A 26,711-nucleotide genomic window follows, 5' to 3' on the forward strand; every position below is an offset into this window, starting at 1 on the left:
CTTCCTCAAACCATTTTTAACTTTTTGCAATATGCCTTGTTTAGACAGATGTTTGTCATTTTTAAACCACTGATTCCCAAACTTTCTTTGTCAGCCGAACCGTTTTGATCTAAAATACTTACTTGACATTTAAAGTTAATATTTCAATACTTTATCATCACATTTGCATGTTAATGGTTCTCTGATATCAGTTAATAGTCACTTGACATGCAAATAAAAAATAATTCATCTTTTTTAGTAAGCGTTTCGTTTCGTTTTTTTAATTTATTGTGCATTCTAATCATAAAACGGCTTTTCAACACCTCGCAAACTCTGCTTTAAATTATGCTCTTTTATCCTGCTCATTTCTCCTACAGTTCCAGCAGACGTCGGAGCACGCGCTCTTCTCCTGTTCGGTGGTGGACGTCTTCTCTCAGCTCAACCAGAGCTTCGAGATCATCAGGAAGTTGGAGTGTCCTGATCCTCAGATCGTTGGGAATTACATGAAGAGGTTTGCTAAGGTGAAGTCAAGCATCACTGTTGTTATTATTATTGCACAAACAGTATTTTGGGTTAGTGAAACATCATGCACTAAGTAATAAAGATCAGTATGTGCATCGTCCTTCAGCATTTTTTTTTTTTAATCAATATACAGGTGCATCTCAAAAAATTTTAATATCGTGGAAAAAGTTCATTTGTTCTTATAACTTATTTCAAAAAGTGAATCTTGCATATATTTTAGATTCATTACATGTAAAGTAAAACATTTCAAAAGTTTTTTTGTTTTAATTTTGATGATTAGAGCTTACAGCTCATGAAAGTCAAAGATCCAGTATCTCAAAATATTATAATATTTACATTTGAGTTTCATTAAATGACCATCCCTACAGTATAAACTCCGGGTATCTCTTGTTCTTTGAAACCACAATAATGGAGACGACTGCTGACTTGGCAACGGTTCAGAAGACAATCATTGACGCCCTCCACAAAGAGGGTAAGTCACAGAGGGTCATTACTGAAAGGTGTGGCTGTTCACAGAGTGCTGTATCAAAGCATATTAAATGCAAAGTTGACTGGAAGGAAGAAACTGGGTAGGAAAAGGTGCACAAGCAACAGGGATGAACGCAAGCTTGAGAATACAGTCAAGCAAAGCCGATTCAAACACTTAGGAGAGCTTCACAAGGAGTGGATTAAAGCTGGAGTAGTCTTCACGCTCAGACGTCTTCAGGAAAAGGGCTACCAAGCCACTTCTGAAACAGAAACAACGCCAGAAGCATCTTACCTGGGCTGTGGAGAAAAAGAACTGGACTGTTTCTCAGTGGTCCAAAGTCCTCTTTTCAGATAAAAGTCAATTTTGCATTTCATGTGGAAATCAAGGTCTGGAGAAAGACTGTAGAGGCACAGAATCCAAGCTGCTTGGAGTCCAGTGTGAAGTTTCTGAAGTAAGAGATGATTTGGGTGCCGTAACGTCTGCTGGTGTTGGTAGCATTGTGTTTTATCAAGTCCAAAGTCAATGCTTCCATCTGTTGACAAGCTTCATAGCCCCGACCAAGTACTGAGTGCATAAATGAACATACCTTTAAACATAACTTTACATAACTTGAACTTTTCTGTTTTGAAAATTCTTTTTTTGATTGATCTTAGGAAATATTCAAATGGATTTTTGACTTTCATGAGCTCTAATCTTCAAAATTAAAAAAAAAAAAAAAACTTTTGAAATGTTTTACTTTACATGCAATGAATCTAGAATATATGAAAGTTTCACTTTTTGAAATAAGTTACCAAAAAAAGAAATGAACTTTTTCACGATATTCAAATTTTTTGAGATGCACCTGTATTTATTATTTTCACATCAGCAATTCACAGGATCACTTTTCAACACTGTTTCCTAACCACCCTTCCACCCCATCCCACCCTCGCTAGACAGAACGCTTAAATGGACATTATTGCGAGGCATTGAGCAGACGTGTAACATAAAATAAATAACAATAGTAATGATAAATAAAGAGGTTAAAGTAAAGAAGCATTATACTGTCACCTCAGCAATTTCAGTCAATGTAACATCCAATGCATGTATGCAATAAATTTGCCCCAAAAAAGACTTCTTTTTTTTTCAGATTAAACATTATTTTTTCAACAGGAACTTAGGACGATGGTTCTCTAAAGCCATACAATATGACTTGGTGATTCTTCTGATTTCCATTTTATAGCTATACATTTCTTTGCTGCTATCAGAGCCATCTTAACTAACCGTAAATTCTTCCTTTGATCAAGTTGAAGAACTGATTCATCCCCCAATAACATAAATCTCGGATCAGATGGAAGCTTAACATTAACAATTTTGTCAATAGTTTGTATTATGTTTTTCCAATAGGGTTTAAGTTTAGAGCAAGTCCAAAACATACAGTATGTAATAATGTACCAACCTTCAACATTCTGAATATGAATCACTTATCTTGTGTAATCTTTCAGGTGTATAATATTGAACTGTATCAATCTACGCCTACTATTAAATGAAAATGTTAAAGCACTTTTACAGATGAGTTCCCAAGTATCTTGTTCAAATGTACATTTCAGATCCTTTTCCCATTTAATTCTTGAAGATGATATATCCTCCCCCGTCCTTCAGCATTTGTGAGATATGAATAATTCCTCCAATCATGTTACTGTTTTTCTTTCTTTCAGACCATTGGAAATGTTCTTCTGTCTTACGCCGACATCATTGCCAAGGATTTTCCTACTCACTGCAAGAAGGAGAAAGTGGTGCGTCACATTAATGCGTTTAGTTATAATATTGCATTAGAACGTACTCATAATAAAGTCTGTGTGTGAGTCATTAGATGGAGTTACAGTAATTAGCTGACTGGCTTGAATTGCTCCCAGAGGAAGAAAACACACGCACAACGGTCTAGCGAGACTCATTCAGCTCACAGCACTTAATGAAGCTGTCACATTTAGCACTTTTCCTCACTTTCTATTGCTGCAGGGATTTCTTTTAATAGCGTGTGCATGTGTGCGTTAATGTCGTTTAACCTTCTCTATTCTGTTATTTTCAGCCTTGCATCATTATTAATAATATCCAGCAGTTGCGAGTTCAGCTGGAGAAGATGTTTGAGGCCATGGGAGGGAAAGACGTGAGTTCATGCACGTTAAAACATGCCATTTTAAGGAAATAGTTCACCTAAGAGTAGCATAAAATTGGTCTGTGATATGATAGTTTTGTGTGAAGAATGGACACAAATATCAGGTATTGCCCTCCACTGCAGCTTTCAAATCATAATTTTTAGTGTTTTGGTATGAAGTCTCTTCTGCTCACCAAGGCTGCATTTATTTGATCAAAAATAGAGTAAAAATTGTAAAATATTATTATAATTTAAAATAGCCATTTTCTGTGTGAATCTATGTTAAAATGTAATTTATTCCTGTGATCGAATCTGAATTTTCAGCATCATTACTCCAGTCTTCAGTGTCACATGATCTTCAGAAATCATTCTAATATGCTGATTTGCTGCTCAAGAAACATTTCTGGTTATTATCAATTTTGAACACACTTTTTATTTTTGTGGAAACCTGATATATTTTATTTTTCAGGATTCTTTAATGAATAGAAATTTCAAAAGAACAGCATCTTTTGTAACATTCTGCCACTTTTGATCGATTTAATGCATCCTTTCTGAATAAAAGAAATAATTTCTTTCAAGAAAAAAAGTCTGAACCTACTTAGCCCAAACTTTTGAACAACCAAAAGCATAATATATAATATAATTAAAAAATTTTTTTTTAAATGTGCCTTTTTAACTTCATGCAATATGTGTTGTTAAGACGGATGTTTGTCATTTTTAAACCAAACCTTTGTAACATTACAGATGTCTTTACTGTCACTTTAATGCAATTTCTTACAAAAATAAATAAATAATAAAGTAAAATAAAAAATAAATAAAATAAAAAATACCACTGACCCCAAACTTTTAATAGTGTAGTGCTACTTACATAACATGTCACTTCTTTTCATAGTCTTCTGTATTTGCATTGTGTAGAAATGAGAGTTTTTGTATGTTGAGGTTTTTTATGTTGCACACATAAAACTAAATAGGACAATAATGCAGATTACAACATTCAAATCTATAACGCAGCTGTTTCCGATGGAGATTTCCATAGTCTATGCTGTTTTCATTCATTTATTGAATAGCAGAATCTCTTCATCCATAAATGTCTCTCATTTAGCAACTTTTCCATTATCCATCCATCTATTCATCATCCCATCCATTCCCTCCTTCCTACTGAGTCATCCAGCAATAAAACATCCCACGCTCCATCTTTAGCATCATCTCTGACTCATTTCTGTTTTACTTCCTGTTCAACTCTCCTCACATCAGTCGCATAGTCGTTCGGTTCGTGTCAAACATGTTTGCCAGACAGCTCATTATTCTTGCTTTCTCACAGCATTTGCATTGACGTCATGCATCATTTATGACTGATATCATAAATGCTCCCTGACAAACAATCACATGCATGAATATTCATGACGTAAAGCATAATTCAAATGCATTATAAATGTTGGTCAGCTTTAATAGTCTGATTCACTGCTGGCACATTTCTGGATTCCCATTATTCACTGAATATTCAATAAATCAAAAGCATTCTCAGCGCATACTAAAAAGATTTGCTGGATTTCACAATGGGGGCGGAGCCTCAGTGTTAGACCGATGCCATTGGCTGGAACGAGAGGTGTGATGTCATCAGTCAAGTCACATATGTTTACATGGCATTCAGATTGTTTCAAAGCAGTTTCACATTAATAAACAGGAACTTAATAATGTAAATGATGTAAACTTTATCAGTTATGAAACAAATTCAGTTTCAGCTAAAAAGCAGCTCTACTGAAGACAATAGAGTCATTATTCAGCTCAATTCAACATTTTATTTATGTTGTATTTAATTTGTACAAAAATAACTAAAACTGAACTAAAAATAATAATCATTATATAGACATTAAAAAATATATAAAATTTATATTAAAATAACAAAACTGACAAAAATAAAACCAAGTCAAACTATTAATAAAAACTATTGTACTTTTATACTATTATAATAACTAAAACTGAAATAAAAAACAATAAATAATAAATAGACATTTTAAAAAAAATGACAAAAACAATAAAAAATACAAAATTACTAAATGTAATCAAAAATGTAAATAAAAACAGAAAATATTAAAATAAAAACTAATTCAAACTATTAATAAAAACTGTAATAGTATCTCATTGATATTAAAATAACACTGGTGTCAGTGCAGTTAAATAGATATTACTGAATATTAATTGTCTTCTAAACCTCAGCTGAGCAAGTCAAAGTTTTTCAGACTCAAACTCAAAATGATATTAAATCAGACTCATAATTATTATTATTATTATTTTTTTTTTCAGTTAAACGTGGAGGCCAGTGAATTTCTGAAGGATCTACAAGTCAAGCTGAACAATGTGATGGATGATCTCAGCAGGGTTTTCGCAGTGAGGTTGGTTTAGAGTATTGGAATATTCACAGGGTTAATAAAGTGCGTCATATTTCCAGAAGTAAAAATCCATGAATGTTGTACATAGAGAAATTTTATTGTCGTAAATTATAACTAAAGTTTTAAAAGAAAAAAAAACTAATGTTTTAAACCTGAATTATATGTGCAATGCTACATTATAAGATCATTTGAAAGATAATTCTGTTGTATTATTTTTTTAATGATTTTCAAAGACGTCTATTCTGCTCATCAAGGCTGGATTTATTTTATAAAAATGCAGTAAAAGCTGTGAAACGGCAATTTCAAATAGCTGTTTTCTGTGTGAATATAATGTAAAATGTAATTGATTGCTGTGATCACAGATGAATTTTTGCATCATTACTCCAGTCTTGATCCTTCAGAAATCATTCTAATATACCGTTTTACTGTTCAAGAAACATTTCTGATTATTATCAATGTTGAAAACAGTTGTGCTCCTGAATATTTTTGTGGAAACTATGATACATTATATTTTTTAGGATTACAGATGAATAGAAAGTTCAAAAGAACAGCATTTATTTGAAATAGAAATCTTTTGTAACATTATAAATAACTCTTAACTCTAGCACACTCTATTCTAATTCTATTCTATAAATAAATGTGCCCCTTTTAGACTTGCACTCTATTCATTTACTTGTTTTCTTAAAAAAAAAAAACTAACACTAGCTTCTCTATTCTTTTTGTATTCTATCTGTTTTCTTTGTATTTATTATACAATTAACAAAAGCAAAAAGGCCTCTAACGCTAGCTTGCTCTATCCTTTTTCTATTCTATCTATAATTAAAAAAAAAAAACTTGCTATGTGTACTGCATTACACTCTTAAAAATAAAGGTGCTTCACGATGCCATAGAAGAACCTTTTTGTCTAAATGATTCCATAAAGAACCTTTAGAACCTTTCTGTTTCCCAAATGGTTCTTTGTGGTGAAAGAAGGTTGTTCAGATTATAAAAAGGTAAGGAAGAGATGGTTCTTTAAAGAACCTTTGACTGACTGGTTCTTTGTGGAACCAAAAATGGTTCTCTATCTGTCGGTAACTATGAGTTGTGTCGTGACGACATTAGGGGATTCACTTGGGAGCCCCAATCATCTCTGACTTTAAGAGAAAACGCCAATGAATATTGGCTAGTGGATTTTGCATGCCTGCGCCACTCCCCGTGCATACAGTTATAAATAGGCGACAGGTGCATCCACTCATCAGATTTTTGCTTCGGAGCCGAGTGGATGAACGTGTTGATCTCCACAAAGCCATTCATCATCTGTCTGGAAGCTGTTCTGGTTGGGGTCACGGTGCGAACAGCGGTGTCCCTTTCTGCAGTGATTCCCCTGGGCACTTCAACTAAAAGAGTAGATTTCCTAAAAGAGCAAATTACGGTCGGTTCGCATCTTTTAAAAGACGCCGTTGCGGTCGTTTCCTATCCTCCGTCGACAGCCACGATCGTTGTCTTCAGTGTCTGGGCATCCAGCATGCTGAAGCTGCGTTCGTGGATTGTTTATGCATTCGTTTTGAGCGTGTAACCATGGCTCTCTCCTCACGGGGATGGGAGGGGCTCCCTCTGTCACTACCCGCGCTGGCTTCGTCTGAGCCATCGTTGAGCCATCGTCTAGTGCTCTGGGCGATCTGAGGGTTACAGTGAGAGCCTTCCCGCCGGGCCAGTCCCCACGGACCTCTCACTCCTCCCGCAGCAGCTGTTCTGTGTGGCTCCCCGGTGATTCTGCTGTGCCGTCTTACGGCGTGCCCAGCATTTAATTTGGCGCGCCGATAGAGGATCAGATGTCGATAGCAGCATCGGGGGATGGGCAATCGTCCTCTGAGGATGACGATTCGGTAGTACGAGGGTAGTACCAAACCGAGGTTGATGCAGGAGTTGCGCTTGGCGACTGACCTTGCCCTACGGGTGACGAAAGTCACAGCGTGGTCCCTCGGGAAGGCGATGTCCACACTTGTGGCCCAAGAGTGCCATCTATGGACTTCTGGACTGTTCGGCGACACTGTCGAGGACTGTGCCCAGCAGTTCTCAGCAGTACAGAAGCTGACTGAGGCCATCCAACACATCTTGCCCTGGTGTGATGCACCATCTGCCACAGCTCCGTCTACTTGTCGCCGTGGGCGCCCTCCTGCATCCTCCAGAGCTGCTGCGCCCCGTGTTGAATTATCACCTAGGCCGGCGCATCGAGCCTCTTGCAGGAGTGTGGCGCCCCCCCGTGTCCCAGCTGGCCCTGAATTCGTCCAGGGAGGCGATAAAGTGGCCCTGACACGGGCAACTCGGAGATGTGGGATGCTGCTCTTACTCAGGAGACGGCGAGGACAATGCCGCTCCTTCCCCCTGAGGAGGGTCGGGTGGAGAATCATTTATAGGTTGCATCCACCTAGGCTACCCCTGGTGCCCTCCTGGGATCTCTCTATTGTCCTGGCTGGACTGCAGAGGGGTCCCATTGAGCCGCTGGAATCAGTCGAGCTCGAATTTCTATCTGCTGAGACAGCGTTCCTGACCGCGCACATTTCCATCAAGAGGGTCGGGACCTCCAAGCATTTTCGGTGAGCGAAGAGTGCCTTGTGTTCAGGCCGGCGTACTCTCACGTTGTCCTGAGACCCTGGCCTGGATACATGCCCAAGGTTCCCACCACGCCCTTTCACGATCAAGTGGTGAACCTGCAAGCACTGCTCTCGGAGGATGCAGATCCAGCCTTGCCATTGCTGTATCCCATAAGAGCACTGTGCATATACATGGACCACACCCGGAGCTTCAGAAGCTCAGAGCAGCTCCTTGTCTGCTATGGAGGTCAGCAGAAAGGGAAGGCTGTCTCCAAGCAGAGGTTGGCCCAGTGGATAGTGGATGCCATCGCCTTGGTGTACCAATCCCAAGGCGAGCTGTGCCCATTTGGGGTGAGGGCTCACTCCACACAGAGTGTTGCCTTCTCCTATGCATTGGTGCACAGTGCCTCTCTGGCAGACGTCTTTAGAGCTGCGGGCTGGGTGACACCGAACACCTTTGCGAGATTTTACAGTCTTTGCGTTGAGCCAGTTTCTTCCTGTGTAATTGGCGGGAAGAACTAGCCGGTGTCATGCTTGCCATGCCATTTCCCCTCACCCGGGGATGCGAGCGCCTATTTCCTGCTCCAGTAATGTTCCCCGGACGGCGAACCCTGGTGGAGTTCCTCCAGCACCTCCGGCAGTCAGACTGGGCAGAGCAGTCTGACGCCAGGCCCAGTATCGGTGTTAGCTTGCCCGGGTCTCTGGTCAGCCCCTTTACTGGGCTAAGTGTCCATATGGCTTGATTCCCTGCAGGTAATCCCTTGCAATGCTATAAAGTTGTGACGAGGTTCAGGTTGTGTCGCTTTCCATAGACCCCTAATGTCGTCACGACATAACTCGTAGTGACCGACAGATAGGGACAGATAGGGTCTCAGTTACCTACGTAACCCTCGTCCCCATGCCACAATCTTGAACCATCGCTGGGTGCCAGGGACACATTCTCGGCTCTTCAGCGGAATACCTGATGAGTGGATGCACCTGTTGCCTATTTATAACCGTATGTACGGGGAGTGGCTCAGGTATGCAAAATTCACTAGCCAATATTCATTGGCGTTTTCTCTTAAAGTCACAGATGATTGGGGCTCCCAAGTGAATCCCCTAATGTAGTCACGACATAACGTTCTTCTATGGCATCGCTTGAAGAACCTTTTGGTAGCACCTTTATTTTTAAGAGTGTAGGCTAACTGAGACTTGTTATAGCACTTGCATATCATTGCTTTTTGTTGGTTTTGATTGCTTCCATTGTCCTTTGGATAAAAGTGTCTGCTAAATGACTAAATGTATAAATCCGAAAGATAATTCTGTGGTGTGTCTGCAGTTTCCAGCCGCACATCGAGGAGAGCGTGAGGGAGATGGGAGATATTCTCAGTCAGGTGAAAGGAGCAAACGTACCTGCTAACGGCAACGGCAACTTAGCACAGGACGCCGACAATGTCCTGCAGCCCATCATGGACTTCCTGGACAGCAAGTGAGCAACACACAAGTCACATGATCAGAGAGCGGAGAAGAGTCTTAGCATTTGCCGTCTAGTTGTAGCCAATGCACTTTTGTACGTTTTAAATATCCAGTGCATTGCGGTTCATCTTTTATATCATGATATTTTGGCCAAATGTTTTAAACAACATGTGAAACTGAGAGCCCATATAGCTACAATAAACTTTATAACCTGTAAATTGATAATGCAATTAATTTACTGCTTCAGATGCAGCCGTTCTAATAACGGACAAAATACATACCATTCACTCGTCAAAAACCTTGTTAACTCCATTTGAGCATGATTTTCAGAAAATGTTAAGTGCAAGTGTCTGATCATATATAAAGCCAAAATACCTACTCTGACGACACATTGTTTAATTATTGAGAAAAAATATATATATTTCCCCCTTTCTATCCTTTTTTTTTTTTGTGCTTAGTGGTGTGCCGTGGGATTTGTTTACTTATCAAAACTGTGCCGCGTGAAAAAGATTGGGAAACACTGGTATAGATGACTAGAAGCAACTTACTGTTCAGTGATTGGTTGCATCCACTGCCAGATGACATTTAACACGTAAGAAAAGTAACTGACAAATTAAAAACATGCAAGAAAAAAATGCAAATTTTAAGTTGAATTAAAACATTATTTTTGTGTTTTCTTGTTGTTTACCTACATTTTAAACATGAATTAACCATTTTAAATAAAAATACAAAAATTAAATAAAATAAATGAACATGCAATTTTAAAAGTTGCATTAAAAAAAAACGTTTTATTTTGTTTACCTACATTTTAAACATGAATTAACCATTTATATAAAAAGTTAAATAAAAGTACAAAATTAACATGCTATTTTAAAAATTGAATTAAAAACTATTTTTTATTTTTATGTGTGCCTACATTTAAATATGAATTAACAAATTTAAATACAATTGAATAAAATATTAAATTAAATGTAAGAAATTAATATACAATTTTTAAATGTTGCGTTTAAAAAAAAACAAAAAAAAAACTTTAAATTAAATTAAGATACAAAATTAAATAAAAAAAATAACAGGCCATTTTAGGTTGCATAATTTTTTTTAAATTATTTTTGTGTTTACCTACATTTTAAACATGAATTTTTATTTGTCAACTTGAAAAATTATTTATATAAATTTATTTATAATAATATATTAAGGGATACACTTTATCTTTTTCAATATCGGACGATTTTAAGTAGCCATCAAATTATGTGATTTATTTGTAAAATCAAAGCCGTATTTAACTGACTCCAAACATTTTTAATTGCAGTGTCAGGATCAAACTTGAACCAAGACTTACTCAGAATACAAAGAATAAAGATAAACAGCAGTAAAAGTTTAATGTGAATTAACTAAATATTTTATAGGCGTCACTTTAAGTGGTGGAGACAGATGTTGAATATGGCATAGCTCATGAATATTAATTAGGCTACGCACAAACAATTTTATGATTGCACATCACATCACAACTTTGTGATATACTGGTCCAGAGATCAGGCCTGTAATAAGTGTTATTTTAGTATAATTGAAATACTATTATAGTTTGGGTTATTAGTATTTTAAAGTACTTTTTCTTTTTATATTTTCCTGATTTCATTTTAGTTTTTTTTTATTTTTGTTATCATTTTAATTAGTTTTTTATGACTGTGTAGTTTTTATTATATTATTTATTTCATTTTTTTTTTTTTTTTTTTTTAATGAACTAAATGAAAATGAGAAACACTGTGACTTTGCACTTGTTAGTTTCTGTGTTAATAATGTTATGTGGTTTCTTCTTCCCTCAGTCTGACTCTGTTCGCTAAGATCTGTGAGAAGACGGTTCTTAAGAGGGTGCTAAAGGAGCTGTGGAAGCTGGTGATGAACACCATGGAGAAAACCATCGTCCTGCCGCCGCTGACTGACCAAACGGTGTGTGTTCATGCACACTCACACCACACAAACACTGCTGCAGCATCACAGTAACATGACATGGAAACCAGCTTCGTTAGGACACTACTATGATGGTACACTGTGCAGTAGCATTTAAGTACCATGCTATTTTTTTTCTCTTTCCTTTTTATTGTCCATGACGTTTTTTTTTTTTATATATATATATATATATATATATATATATATACACAACAGAAATTTACATGACGTTTTTAGAAAATGCTGTACTAATTCCTGGTGATGTACCAAATTTTTTTTACCGAACATTTTTATTTTGCGATAACTGTTAACTGTAGAAGTTTACTTAACAGTCAATTAATTAATGTAATTACTTTAATAATCAACACTCAAATAATATGCCAAGAGAGCTTTTTCTTTGCATAATAAATAAATAAATAAAAAATAATATTTATCCACTATAGAAATTCACACAATGTTTTGCAATATTTGTTTATTTTCATGGCTTTTCCAGGCCTGATATTTCCAAGATTATCCACAGTTTATATATTAGTGATGCACTGAAATTACAGTTTTATAGAAACACCAAAATCAAAAAATAAATGTTTATTTAGCTGAAAACTGAAATTAAATTAAATAATCAATTTAATTAATTAATAAATAATCAACACTCAAAAAAAGTGAAAGATAGCTTTTAAAAATGTATGTCAACTGTAGAAATTTAAGATTTTTTTGAAATTTTGATTTCTATTCATGACTATTCCATGCCTGATATTTCCAAGCACTGAATTTTATTTTATTTTTTTACCAAAACACTGAAAATTAAATAAGTTTAGCTGAAAACCAAAAACAAATCTAAAGCTTATTTAATAATCAATTAATTAATCAAAATAATTTCATAATCAACACTCAAATAAAAAGTTATTTAAACTGAACATAAGACAGTTTTATATCACCTTTTTAATAACATAACACTCAAATAAAAACTCAAGAGAGCTTTTTCTTTGCAGAATAAATAAAAAATGTTTACCCACTATAGAAATTTCCATGACTTTATCATGATTTATTTTCAATAATATTCCAGGCCTGATATTTCCAGGCACCAAAACAATTTTTTTTTACTGGAACACTGAAACTGAAATTAACGTTTACATTTAGCTGAAAACCAAAAATGTAATTTCTTTAAGTGATCAAACTCATGTTCTGCATACTAGGATTAAGTGGGTGTGATTTCGTCAGGAGGCTCGATGATTGATCAGATTTCTATAGGAGCCCGTGTGTTGCCATGGTGACACATATGATCCATATGTGCAGCATAAATCCTCCATGCAGATCAATACTAACGGCTCAACACTCCTCATCCATTAACTGTGATCCATCAGTGTGAGTCTGGATTAATGCTGATGTGCTGAGAGACTTCAGTCACATGACCACAAACCTAGTCAGCTGCCTACATAGGCTGTATTTTAAGACATCACAGCTTCACTGCCAACACTAAGGCTAGGGAGCGTAATTATGCAGCCTTCTAAGAAACCTTGTCTGACTAAAATCTAAGGCATGCATATGTCACAGAGAAGAAAATCCCAAAAATTTCCAAAAGGCAAGTTTATTTGTATAGTGCATTTCATACACAATAGTAATTCAAGGTGCTTTAATATAAATGCTTAAAACATATAAAATAAATTGCAGTCATAGAAATGTGCATAAAAATAAAAAAGAACAGTAAAAAGAATAAAATAGATTTATATACAGTTGTGTAAATATATTTATAATTTAAATGTATTCATTAATATATAGATTTATAATATAAATGTAATTAATTATAATTATAAGTATTATTATTATTATTATTATTAAATAATATTATTAATTAAATTCTTCAATTATTTAAAAACACTTTTATTAAAAGTAATACAAATATAATTGTAAGTAAATATAATTTAATTAATTAAATATAATATAATTCAATTAAGTAGGTTAATATAATTTAATTAATTCAGTAGAGATTATTACTAGTTTATTTCTATTGCACATTTCATACACAATAATAATTTTGCTTTACTTAAAATAACTTTTTTAAAAATTTACAAAAATTTTTTAACATTTTTAAGTTGGGTAAAAATAATAAAACCATAAAAAGTAAGAAATAAAATTTGGGGGAAATGAATCCAATATGGTGGACGAATGCATATATTTTTAATTTAAATGTCTTTATTAATATATAAATGTTTCAGTGTATTTATTATAATATAAATGTACATTTATTAAATGTATAATTTATTCAATACTAATTGGAAAATAAAATGTAATAATTGGATATTATAATAAATATTTTAATAAAATATTCTAATTGGAATAAATATTTGACTAAATATTTGTGTGGTGTATTTTTATAATATTGAACTATAAGTAGCAATATTTATGTGAAGTTGCTGCCTGCGAGTGCGTTTCAAATCAGTCATGTGTTCCACTTGCTGCCTTAGAAGTCAGCTGTCTATGTAGGGCACTAGGTTTTGGAACAGTTACCATCTCAGCATCTGATAAAGAGATTTGTGTCCTTTAGGGAAATTAGTGTGTTGCAGCGTTTGTGTGTGTGTGTGTGTGTGTGTGTGTGTGGGGTGATTTTCATTCTTCTCTTATTTCTTTTCATCATCATTCATCTTTCACCAGATGATTGTAAGTATAACAGCGTGTGATTCTGTGGTTCTGTCTCCAGTCTGTCTGTGTCTCTGTGAAACTCTAGCATGATGCACGGCAGACTGTCTTCTTCATTTCCTCTCAGCACTCAGCCTGGACTTCCTGTCTCCCTCTCACTGCTTCCTCTTTCTCTGTCCTTCACTCACATCTAACTGTAATCCAGCCGTGTGAGTCTGCATCAGGCTTATTATCCATCACTAAAAATAAAATTAAAACCAATAAAAACATCGTCATTACTCGAAATAAGAAATAATGTTAACTGAAATCAAATATATATATATATATATATATATATATATATATTTAAAAATCTTATTTTTAACTTGAAATATACTAAAATAATTAAAAATGAAATAAAAATTAATAAGAACATATAGACTTATTAAAAAACTAAATGACAAAAACACACAACAGAATTATTAAAACTTTAACTCAAATAAACCTAAATAAATTTTTTAATGGAAAATATAAAAAATAAAATGAAAACTATATTAGTATGTAAATTATACTAAAATAATAACACTGGTCTGGATGCCACTGTATTTATCAATACAGCATATATCAGAAAAATTGAATACATGTATCAGTGCTTGTATTAATCAGTAGTTTTTATTTACAATCTTTTTGTTATCAATAACTGTTTACATTTTCATATTGTCAGACCAGCCTTTTCTCTTTTCTACTGAAGTTTTGTGTCTGGATAGTTGTAAAATAATTTTACATAAATTATTATCAAATAAATATATAGTTTTTAAAATATTTTTAATTAAATTAAATTATAATAAATATAATTATATATTTAATATCAACATTAAATAGTTAGATATATTTAATTTTATGTATTTAAATATTATTTGTAATTTAATTATTTATTTTAATTTTAACATTTTTATAATTTAATTATTAGCTTGTCATGATCTCACAATGGTCATGTGACATGCAGGTAAACAAATACAATATTTACTCTTTTTTTGTTAGTGTTTTATTTTGATCTGTTTTTATTTTAACATTTATTTTGATTTAACATTTTTGTGATTTAATTGTGTTTTTAGCTTTTCACGAACTCAAAAACTCTCTGACACTAACGTGATCTGCTGTAATTTCAGCTGTAATCAAATGAAGCTTTTCTCTTTTCAGTAACTGTGAGAAAAGTCTTTGTGTAATTTATCACAATTTTGAATTGCTGTGAGATCTGATGTGTGTGTTTGTGTTTTGTCTGTGTCTGTAGGGCACACAGCTCATCTTTAATGCTGCTAAAGAGTTGGGTCAGCTCTCCAAACTGAAGGTGCGTTCAGACGGACTTCACTTCACCTCTCTTAACTATCATAAGGACGCTGATGGTCTGTTTGTGTCTTACAGGAGCACATGGTGCGAGAAGAGGCCAAAGCGCTGAGCCCTAAACAGTGTGCGGTCATAGAGCTCGCACTGGACACTATTAAGGTGAATCTGACCTGTCTGTTATCACACACTGACTAGAGTTAGTTTTGTCTGCTGTTTTTAATTTAGTCCTGTGTCAAATGTCTTTTCAACATGTCTAGTTTTAATTGACTGAAAATGTTTGTTTAGTTTTAGTCAATTAAAAATTAAAATCATGCTGCATAATGGTTAAACTGATAATCACAATTATTTTGCTCAAAAGTATAATTTTGCGATTACTGATCATGATTGTTGTCGGTTTGTAATTACAGTTTTTTAATTATTTACATTTAATTTAATTATTTACATTTATAATTATTATTTAATAGTGCTGTCAAACAATTAATCGCAATTAATCATATCCAAAATAAAATATTTTTGTTTACATAATAAATACACACAGTACACACACATATATTATGTATATATGAATACAAACACATGCATGTATATATTTAAGAAAAATGTTATATTTAACATTTATAAGAATATAAATGTATATACATGTAAATATTTTACTGCATGTGTGTGTATTTATATATACATTATAAATATACACAGTACACCTACATATATTTTGGATGCGATTGATCATGATTAATTATTTGACAGCACTATTATTTAATTAAATTATTTAATTTAGCTTGACAAAATTTGTTTAAATTTGTTTCTATTTTTTGCTATCAACATTTTTTTATTTTTCATACATAACTTCTTTTCTTTTTTTTTTTTTTTGCTATCAACATTTTTTTTTTCATACATAACTAAATTTGTTTCTATCCCCCAATTATAATATATTGTATAATTTTATATAAAATATTCAATTTAAAAAATGTCTACTTTGTAATTAAATTTGAATCTCACTAATAGCAATTTATACAACTATAGAGCTTGTATAAAAAGCTACGTTCTTGTTAAATTATAGATTTATATATACATAAAAATTGATGGTTGTTAAGGGAATTAATGTAAATAAGAAATATGATTTTAGCTGTTTTTGCTTTATTTAAAAAGACTGTTAATTTTAGTCAATTGGGATGTTAGTGGTTAAACTGATAATCACAATTATTTTCCTGAACATTATAATCATAATTACTCATCATGATTGTTGTCGTTTGAGAAATTACTGTACATTAGAAATATTGCACTTTCATTTATAAGCACAAATCGTAAGAATATCAACTTTGTTAGACCTCATCTAGTTTCCTGATTCATTATATTATCATAATTATAAACTCTCTCTACATTATGAAAATTGTGTCAGTGTCATCTCGTCTTAGTCGTGGAAAAAAAGGCCAACGACTATTTCTCATCATGGTTTTTGTGAAGGGAACGAACACTAATGCTGATGTTGTGTGTGTGTGTGTGTGTGTGTGTGTGTGTGACAGCAATACTTCCACGCAGGGGGTGTGGGTCTGAAGAAGACGTTTCTGGAGAAGAGTCCGGATCTGCAGTCTCTGCGCTATGCACTGTCTCTCTACACGCAGGCCACCGACAAACTCATCAGGAAGTTCATCCAGTCGCAGCACACTCAGGGTACGGTCCTTCTGCGCATTGCATTCTGGGATCACCTTATCGGTCAAACAAACATGCAGTGCTGCTTCTTTAGTCCGAACAAGGGATCTTTTAACACTGCGTACTGTTTGGAGAAAGATAAATACTGTCCATGTAGACAGCTCACTAGTTATACACTCTTACTTTGGTTTTCTTTTCTTCTCTACAATAATGAAATAAATATGGATAATTAAAATTATGAAATTCCATAATCTTAATAATTGAATGTTCGTCATTGTTTACTCTTTTTATTACCAATGAATTTACATTTTTTACATTAATTTTTGTTACTATATAAAGGTTTGTATAAAATTTATTACATTTAACTTTTTGTAGTTTTCAATTATTTTTTTCCAGACATATACCAATTTCCACAAATATTTTAGAGATTGGCAAAATTAATATTGGTATATTTAAAAATATGTTTAAATAAAATACAATAAATTTAAGTTTTTCTAGTTTGTATTGTCGTTTTTACTCACAAATAACAATTTATATAAATGTAATAATATTGCATTATATATGTGACCCTGGAGCACAAAAGCAGTCATAAGCAGCGCAGGTATATTTGTAGCAATAGCCAAAAATACATTGCATGGGTCGAAATTATAGATTTTTCTTTTATGCCAAAAATCATTAGGATATTAAGTAAAGATCATGTTCCATGAAGATATTTTGTAAATTTCCTACCGTAAATATATCAAAACTTAATTTTTGATTAGTAATATGCATTGCAAAGAACTTCATTTGGACAACTTTAAAGGTGATTTTCTCAATATTTAGATTTTTTTGCATCCTCAGATTCCAGATTTTCCAAATATTGTCCGATCCTAACAAACCATACATCAATGGAAAGCTTATTTATTCAGCTTTCGGATGATGTATAAATCTCAATTTCGAAAAAATTTTTGGTTTTATGGTCCAGGGTCACATATTATATAATGCTTATATAACTTTATATACATTCTTTGTTAAATTATAAGTTAATATAAAATATTTTGCAATATTTATTTATTTCTATGGCATTTCCACATCTAGAACACACTTAAAATTCCCACATACAGGTCCTCCAAGAACATGCGAGTCCTGGTTATTAATTAAAATAAGAAATATTATTTTAGATTTCATCTTGATTTTCAGCTGTTTTGCTTATTTAAACCTTTTTTGTTTTATTTAAAATAAATTTAAGTCATCTTGTTGCCCTTTTGGAAGCTCGCTGAGGCCCCCTTGTGGGTCCTCCAGTTGAGAACCACAGCAATGAGATTCAATGGAGATTTTTGCAGAAATCATGAGAAAAAGACTGACGTGTCTCCTGTAGAGTTCAAACATCTCTCACCTGATGATCTGAGCTCTAAACAAAAACAAAACTACATTCAACAAACATCTTGCTCTTCTCTTGTGTGTAGTTCATGGCGGTAAAGGCGTTCGATACACTCACAGTGAAGACGTTTATCCAGAGAAGGGTATGTATCTGCAGCTCTCCTCTCATGCACCTCATTTATATTCATGGATGCAGATATTAATCCATATTCATGTGAAGATCACCAGCTGGTCTGCATGGGAGCGTCTAGTTCTCGATCTCAAGTGTGAGATTTATACAAACTAAAAGATGTTTTGCATGGTTTTCCATAACAAAAATGTACTGTGGTAATAATAATTGTCTCAGAAATACAACACATGTACTTGTTGTTATTATTACTATGGTAAACTAAAATGATTACATTGGTAGCTTGAAATTGGCCACATTTTTTAGAAAAACAAAGCAGGGAAATTCTTGAAGATTCATAAAGAGTTTGAAGGAGTTGCATATTAATTATGATTTTACAGTATTAACTATAGTTACTATGGTGTTTTGGCAGAAACTATAGTGTTGGGGAGTAACTAGTTACATGTAACTACATTACGTAATTTAATTACAAAATAAATGTAACCGTAATCTGTTAATGTTAAAATGATGTAATTAAATTACAGTATGAAAATGTTAATGATTACAAAGAGGGTTGCATCTGAATTTTTTCACACACATATATAGATTTGATTGATTTCTTTCCCAAATTGCATTGCGTGCTTTAAAATATGAGACACCAATGTTTCAGTAGTTTAGGACACAGAACAGGACACGTGCTTCATATGCATTATTTTTTAAGATCTTCAGATTTTTATTTTGTTTTCCGAAGCATTGCCAGTGTTTCCTGTCAAAGCTATGCAAAGATTTGATTTCAAAAACAGTGTCATAACTAATAAACTATTTCTTGTTATGATTTTAAATCAGTGCTCCAGAACGATCTCAAAGAGGTGCTAAAATCTGATTTTGTGATGGCTGTGCTTTTAAAATTAAATTATAGTCTTAATTAATTACAGTAAAATTAAAAGTTACAGTAATCAGTGTTGAACGCTACTGTTAGGTTAACCCTGCCTGCTTTACATGTTTCAAAATGATAAACGGTTGAAAACATTCATTAGAAATTTAGAAAAGTAATGAGTTACATTACTTTAATGAAGTAATTGAAATAGTTACACTACTTATTACGTTTTAAATAGGGTAACTTGTAATCTGTAACCTATTACATTTCCAAAGCAACCTTCCCAACACTGGGTACTATGGTACATTTTTGTAAGGATAGGAATTAGAATTTATATACTGTAAGTGTCACGTGTACAGTTTGATTCTGCTGCCCTCTGCTGGAACAAGCATAACTCCGGCACAGATCAGGGATTCAGACTCTTTATTTGTCGGCTGAACCTCTTTAGCAAAACATTTACTTGAAGTCCTCCTTCAGAGTGATTTTATGTTAATATTTAAATCATTTAAAGACACATTCGCATGTTTACAGTTCTCTGATGTTGGTTAATGGTCAGATGACATGCAAGGAAAAAGATAAAATATTTAATCTTGGTTAGTAAGTGTTGAATTTTGATCATTTTTTTAATAAAAATAAACGACTGCACGACTGTCAAAAAAATTTAATTGTTTATTTTGTCATATATTTGATTGTTTTTATTTTTTAATTATTTATAGGACTGCATGACTGCCAAACAATGAAATTGTGATTTTAACTATTAGTAGTAGTAGTATTAACTATATATTAAAATATATATATTTACTGTTGTAAATTATAGTTGTATTATAAAATAAAGAACGATACAATAAGAATTTTTAATTTATGTTTTATTTTATAATATTAGTAATAATACTAATATTAATGTCTTAAATTTTTATTAAGACATTAAATCACAACGCTTTTATTTTGCCATAATTCTGGTGAAGTGCTGTAAACTTTTGTCTACAAAAAGGTTGGAAAGGTGCCTAAAAGGTTCTTCACAGCGATGCTATTGAAGAAGCATTTTTGGTTCCACAAAGAACCATCTCTTTCTTACCTTTTTATAATCTGAAGAACCTTCTTTTGCCACAAAGAAGCTTCTGTGAAACAGAGGTTCTAAAGGTTCTTTATGGAACCATTTAGACAAAAAGGTTCTTCTATGGCATCGTGAAGCACCTTTATTTTTAAGAGTGTAAAGTAAATGTAGTGCACAATACTTTCCCAAATACACATCAAAATAAATCTAAATCTTCAAAAACGTCCTATTTTATTCTGACCTTTGACCTGTTCCTCAGCCTCAGGCGTGGATGACGCAGTGGGTGAGGTTTCTATGACCGTGGAGATCTTCAGCGACCCAAACACAGGAGGACACAAAATCACAGTTAAAGGTGCTTCTGTGTTTCAGATCTGCTATACTGCCCTCTTTACTCGTGTCAGGACGGTGTTAATGCTGTTATTGTGTTGTGTGATTGACAGTGGTGGCAGTCAATGACCTTCGCTGGCAGACGCAGGGAATATTCCGGCCCTTCGTGGAGGTTTACATCATCGGCCCGCACCTCAGTGACAAGAAGAGGAAGTTTGCCACCAAATCCAAGAACAACAGCTGGTCGGCCAAGTTCGCCGAATCCTTCCAGTTGTACGTTTGTCACAGACGCTGATCGTATTTTTGCACGAACTATAACTCTGCTTAAGGCTACGTTTTTAGTAGTGCTGTCAAATTATTAATCGCATCCAAAATAAGAGTTTTTGTTGATATAATATATGTGTGTGTACTGTGTATATTTAATTATATATATATATAAATACACACACATACATGCATGTATATATTTAAGAAAAAGAAAAAAAAATTATATATATATATATATATATTAAATATATGTGACCATGGACCACAAAACTAGTCATAAGGGTCAATTTTTTTTGACATTGAGATTTATACATCATCTGAAAGCTGAATAAATAATCTTTCCATTGATGTATGGTTTGTTAGGATCGGACAATATTTGGCTGAGATACAACTATTTGAAAATCTGGAATCTGAGGGTGCAAAAAAATCAAAATATTGAGAAAATCACCTTTAAAGTTGTTCAAATGAAGTTTTTAGCAATGCATATTACTAATCAAAAATTAAGTTTTTTGGTATATTTACGGTAGGAAACTTACTAAATATCTTCATGGAACATGATCTTTACTTAACTTTATGATTTTTGGCATAAAAGAAAAATGTATAATTTTGACCCATACAATGTATTGTTGGCTATTGCTACAAATATACCTGTGCTGCTTATGACTGCTTTTGTGCTCCAGAGTCACATATTTATATATAATATAAATTATATGAATATAAATATATGCATGTAAATATTTTCAATATATATATTGTATTTGTGTGTATTTGTATATGCATAATAAATATACACAGTACACACACATATATTATGTAAACAAAACTTTTATTTTGAATGTGATTAATCGCGATTAACCGTTTGACAGCACTAGTTTTTATGAAGGGACAATATGTGCCCCCTATACCGATGATTTATTAATTTATGAGGTTTATTGTTTGATTGATTTATTGATTTACATTTCATGTCAAATAGTTGACTTTTTATTTTATTTTTTTATTCAAATAATTTTGACTGCTACTAGTTGATTTTCAGAATGGGTTTATGATGCCATTAATTTATGAGGGCATTTTCCTAAATACATAAAAAATTACATTATAAAATTATTTTTTATTTATATTTAGTTAGTTAAATTGTTTTTGTTTATTTAAATTTTATTAAAATTTTTAATAATTGTTTAGAAATTAAAATGTGAAAAAATATTGATTTGAAATGTTTAATAATTGATTTGTCTGCTACTAAAGGATTTTCAAAATGGGTTTATGATGTCAATAATTGATGGCATTTTCCTAACCATATAAAAAAAAAACATGTTTTTAAATTAATTATTTATTTACATTTTATGTCAAGTGCTTCCATTTCTAAGAAATTACATAATCTGAATAATTCATCAGAAATTTATTAATCTCAATAATTCTGATTGCTACTAATGGATTTTCAAAATGGGTTTATGATACCATTTATTTATAAATGCATTTTCCTAACCATAAAGAATACATACATACATATTCATTTATTTTCTGTCAAGTATTTCAGTTTATCAGAAATTAAATAATCTGAATCAGAAAAAATAATTATGATGCCATTAATTTATGAAGGCATATTTTTTATAACCTAACTGTAAAATAAATTTTTAAACTTTTAAAAATTAACTTTCATTTATTTATATAATTTTTTTCTTATTTAAATCTTATGCCTAGCACTTTATAAAAATTTTAAAAACTGTATCTTTGTTGTTATCATTAATTAAAACTAAAACTATTAAAATCCTTTTCATTAATTGAAATAAAGCTGAAATACAGTCAAATATAAATATTAGATAAAAAACATATTTCATCTATTCATCTAGTAAGTTCAGCATCTAATATTTATGTTATTATATTTCAGCTTAGTTTCAATAAACAAAATTAAACAAATTTTTAATAGTTTTAGGGATTTTAGTATTTAAACTTATTATTATTATTTATATTTAAATATCTTATTTACTTATTATAAAGTTCTTCATCTAGTAGGCTACTTATATTTGATCATACTGTATAAACACATATACAAAATAAACACATTTTTTATAGTTTTAGCTTTAATAATTGTAGTACTTCAGCTTAATCTTATTTCAGTTAGCATTCAGTTAGTTTTTAGAGTTCTTCGTCTAATATTTATATTTTATAGTATTTCAGCTTTATTTCAATAAACAAAAATGATTTTTAGTAGTTTTAGTAATTTTACTAAATATTTAAGTAATTTTATCTAAAACTACTAAAACTGAAAAAATAAAACGTAGAAAAAAAATTAAAAGCACTTAAATTGTAACATAAAAGAAAATTCGAAATATTAATAAATACTGTAAAAGTATATAAATTCTAACTAAATGGTACTGACATGAAGACAAGAATTACTTTATATGTTTTAAACTAGTTTTTTTTTACTATCCTTTGAAATATTTATTAATTTACATTTACAATAAGTAATTTAGCAGACGCTTTTATCCAAAGCGACTTATAAATGAGGACAATGGAAGCAATCAAAATCAATAAAAGAGCAATGATACGCAAGTGCTATAACACAGTACACGTAGCAAGGTTGTTTTTTTAAATTAAGTAATAAATAAAAAGAAAACAGATAGAATGGAAAAAGAATATATTTGAAATATTCAAATATATTAATATGTAAGGGATAATCAGCGGCTTGCCGTGCATTAAAGGATTTTTAATGCATGACGTGGAGGCCAAGAACCACTCGATGCACAGCGGAGTGCATTTAAAATCCTTTAATGCACGGCAAACCGTTAATATCCCATTTATTCAACGGTCATTTGCCAAGTTTATAGACAAGTTAAAACTAGTATTGCTCTTTGCAGCGCAATATTTGTCCGGAAGAGTAAAAATGGAATAAATGAAATTAATCGAGCTGTATGTCTAAATCAGTGTTTGGAGACACTACCGTTCTAGGCGTCACTGATGTGATTCTGTCTCTCGCTCCCTATCTAGTTTGCTGGGCAGTGAGCTGGGTCCCGAGGGTTACGAGCTGCAGGTGTGTGTGAAGGATTACTGTTTTGCGCGCGAGGACCGGACCGTGGGCATGGCTGTGCTTCAGCTGAAGGAGCTAACGTCCCGCAGCAGCGCCGCCGTCTGGCTCCCGCTCGGCAAACGCATCCACATGGACGAGACGGGCCTCACCGTCCTCCGCATCCTCTCGCAGCGCAACAACGACGAGGTCGCCAAAGAGTTCGTCAAGCTGAAGTCGGACCAGCGCTCGGCCGAGGAGGGCAGGGGGAGCTGAGGTGTAAACCACCAAACGAACGCAAACTGTCCCGCAGCACACAGCTGCAAAACACAGACACACGCATTTAAACATGCATACGTACATCTGCACAGACGAAAGCAATCCCAAGCGAATAATGATGTCAATATAAATTCCTGACAAATGTATGAAGAGTTCATTTGAAAAAACAGATAACAGTTTTTTCATTGTCCAATTAATCTCAATCAAACTGCAGTTGGGTTATTTTGATTAGGTAAAAAATAACAAAAAAATGCTAGCATAACAAAACAATAAAACATAATAAAAAAGGAGTTATCTGTTTTTGCAAATAAACTTTTCATATATTTCATCACAACTTGAAATGAACATCGACCCCCGTTTACTTCCATAACAGACCATTGCTTTCTGATGGATAAATCAAATCCTAAATGTTTTGTTTTCATTTTCATTTAAAGTTTTAGTAATTTTTATTATTTTTTTAATGTCTATATAGTTTTGATTTTATTTCAGTTTTAGTCTAACTCAATACTAAAATAATTCAACTAAAACTGAAAAAAATATGTAGACATTTTTTACAAAAATTACAAAACAAAATAACTAAAACTTCAACTAAGAATAAAGTGAAAACAGAAAACAAATTAAAAATCTCGACAAAGTGTAATTTAAAAATATTAACAATATTCAAAACTCAAAGTTCAATATTCAAAAATGTTCATTAGTTGCAACTAGCTGAAGGTTTTTTATATTTAATATTTAATTATTTATATTTTATAATTTATATTTAATAAATATATTTCAAGTACCATATTTTTTTTTATGGTTATATATATATATATATATATATATAATTTTTAGTTTCATTTTTTGTTATTTTAGTACATCAAGTTAAGTTTAAATGATAAATGTTTATTTCTTCAAAAGTCCTGCCCTTTTTTCTTATTAAAAAATCCTGTTTTACTTAGAAATATGTCGTATTATGGAAGTAAAGTGGGTCTGGAAATGCTCTTTCGTGTTGACTGTAATATTCTCACACATCTTCTGCTGAGAAGACTGTAGATTTAATTCTACACACTTTGTTTTGCACTCCAGGGGCCGCGTTTAAGTTTTACAGACAGCCCTAACCTTTAGCACAATGCTGGTTTAATGTTACGCTGTCTCTTATTGGTGCATAACACATTCCCTGACCAATCAGAGATCACGATACTGCTGAAAGATTCGTTCACGTCAAATCAGAATGTGCGCAATTTTAACATGACGTTCACATGCAAGACTTGCTTACTTGTCTTGAAATGTATTAAGAGCTGCACGATTTATAAAATTAAAATTAAATAAGTATGTGCACTGTGTTTCAGAGTGAAGCGCAGCATTGTGTTCATTTACACACGAGCAGCTCAAGATCCGGTGATTTTAGTGTCTCGGTTCACAAAATGCTGTTCCACATTAACTTGAGTTGCTTTTAATGTGCATTTAAAATTGCAATTTATACAAAACATCCTCCCAAACTTATGAGAAGCACTTATAAACCAGCTTTTGTCAACAAAAGAAAAGCTTTAAGGTTTAATCTTTAAGCTCCTGTGGTTTTCTCCCAAAATAAAAGTTTGATGTTTCAAATATTATATATTATATTATATGTTATATTATATTATATTTTTCTCAAATACTCATTTTTTTTATTTTACACTGAAATATTACAATAGTAATATTTCTTATTTTGTTTAACTTTTTTGTCAACTTTATTTGTATAGCAGTTTTCACAATACACATTGTTTCAGAGCAGCTTTGTAGAAAATCCTGTTAAAAATGTTAATATTAATAATATCTTAATTTCTTAATGCCAAAGAAAAAAGAAAATAGTATAAAAATTATTACATTTTTAAGTTATTATATATATAAAAAATTAGAATTTAAATAATTGTAAAAATTATATTATATTTTTTATATTTAATAATATGATAGATGCAACTATATGGCATGAAGAAATTAAGATATTTTATATATATATATATATATATATATATATACAGTGTGTATATATATATATATATATATATATATATATATATATATATATATATATAAAATTATCATTATGTAACCAGTTTTATATACATTTACACGATTTTGGTCCAATTTGTGTGTGTGTGTGTGTGTGTATATACAGTCATGGCCAAAAATATCGGCACCCTTGGTAAATATGATCAAAGAAGGCTGTGAAAATTAATCTGCATTGTTAATCCTTTTGATCTTTTGTTTTTTAAAGATCACAAAAATCTAACATTTCATTGTATTTTTGTGTTGTTTTTGAGGTTTGTGTTTGGATTATTGTACGGTTGGAAGATCCAAACATGGCCCATTATAAGATTTCTAACAGAGTCAGTCACTTATTGAT

The 26,711-nt window shown here is 32.3% G+C and overlaps 1 protein-coding gene across 2 annotated transcripts in view; it reads left to right on the forward strand.

Moving 5' to 3' along the window:
- The window catches only part of LOC131552210 (protein unc-13 homolog A), an 80,837-nt gene extending 56,493 nt beyond the window's left edge, over window positions 1–24,344 (forward strand). For both annotated transcript variants that reach the window (XM_058795833.1, XM_058795842.1), the window contains 13 exons: window positions 357–500; window positions 2,665–2,742; window positions 3,036–3,113; window positions 5,406–5,494; window positions 9,383–9,532; window positions 11,343–11,466; window positions 15,371–15,427; window positions 15,502–15,582; window positions 16,947–17,094; window positions 18,519–18,575; window positions 20,729–20,821; window positions 20,910–21,069; window positions 24,049–24,344. In XM_058795833.1, coding sequence (XP_058651816.1) covers window positions 357–500; window positions 2,665–2,742; window positions 3,036–3,113; window positions 5,406–5,494; window positions 9,383–9,532; window positions 11,343–11,466; window positions 15,371–15,427; window positions 15,502–15,582; window positions 16,947–17,094; window positions 18,519–18,575; window positions 20,729–20,821; window positions 20,910–21,069; window positions 24,049–24,340 — 1,551 coding nt within the window. In that variant the 3' untranslated portion in view covers window positions 24,341–24,344. The remainder of the gene's footprint in view (window positions 1–356; window positions 501–2,664; window positions 2,743–3,035; window positions 3,114–5,405; window positions 5,495–9,382; window positions 9,533–11,342; window positions 11,467–15,370; window positions 15,428–15,501; window positions 15,583–16,946; window positions 17,095–18,518; window positions 18,576–20,728; window positions 20,822–20,909; window positions 21,070–24,048) is intronic.
- The last annotated feature ends 2,367 nt before the right edge of the window (window positions 24,345–26,711 follow it).

The sequence above is a fragment of the Onychostoma macrolepis genome, chromosome 02, assembly GCF_012432095.1.
Source record: "Onychostoma macrolepis isolate SWU-2019 chromosome 02, ASM1243209v1, whole genome shotgun sequence".
Classification (NCBI taxonomy): Eukaryota; Metazoa; Chordata; class Actinopteri; order Cypriniformes; family Cyprinidae; genus Onychostoma; species Onychostoma macrolepis.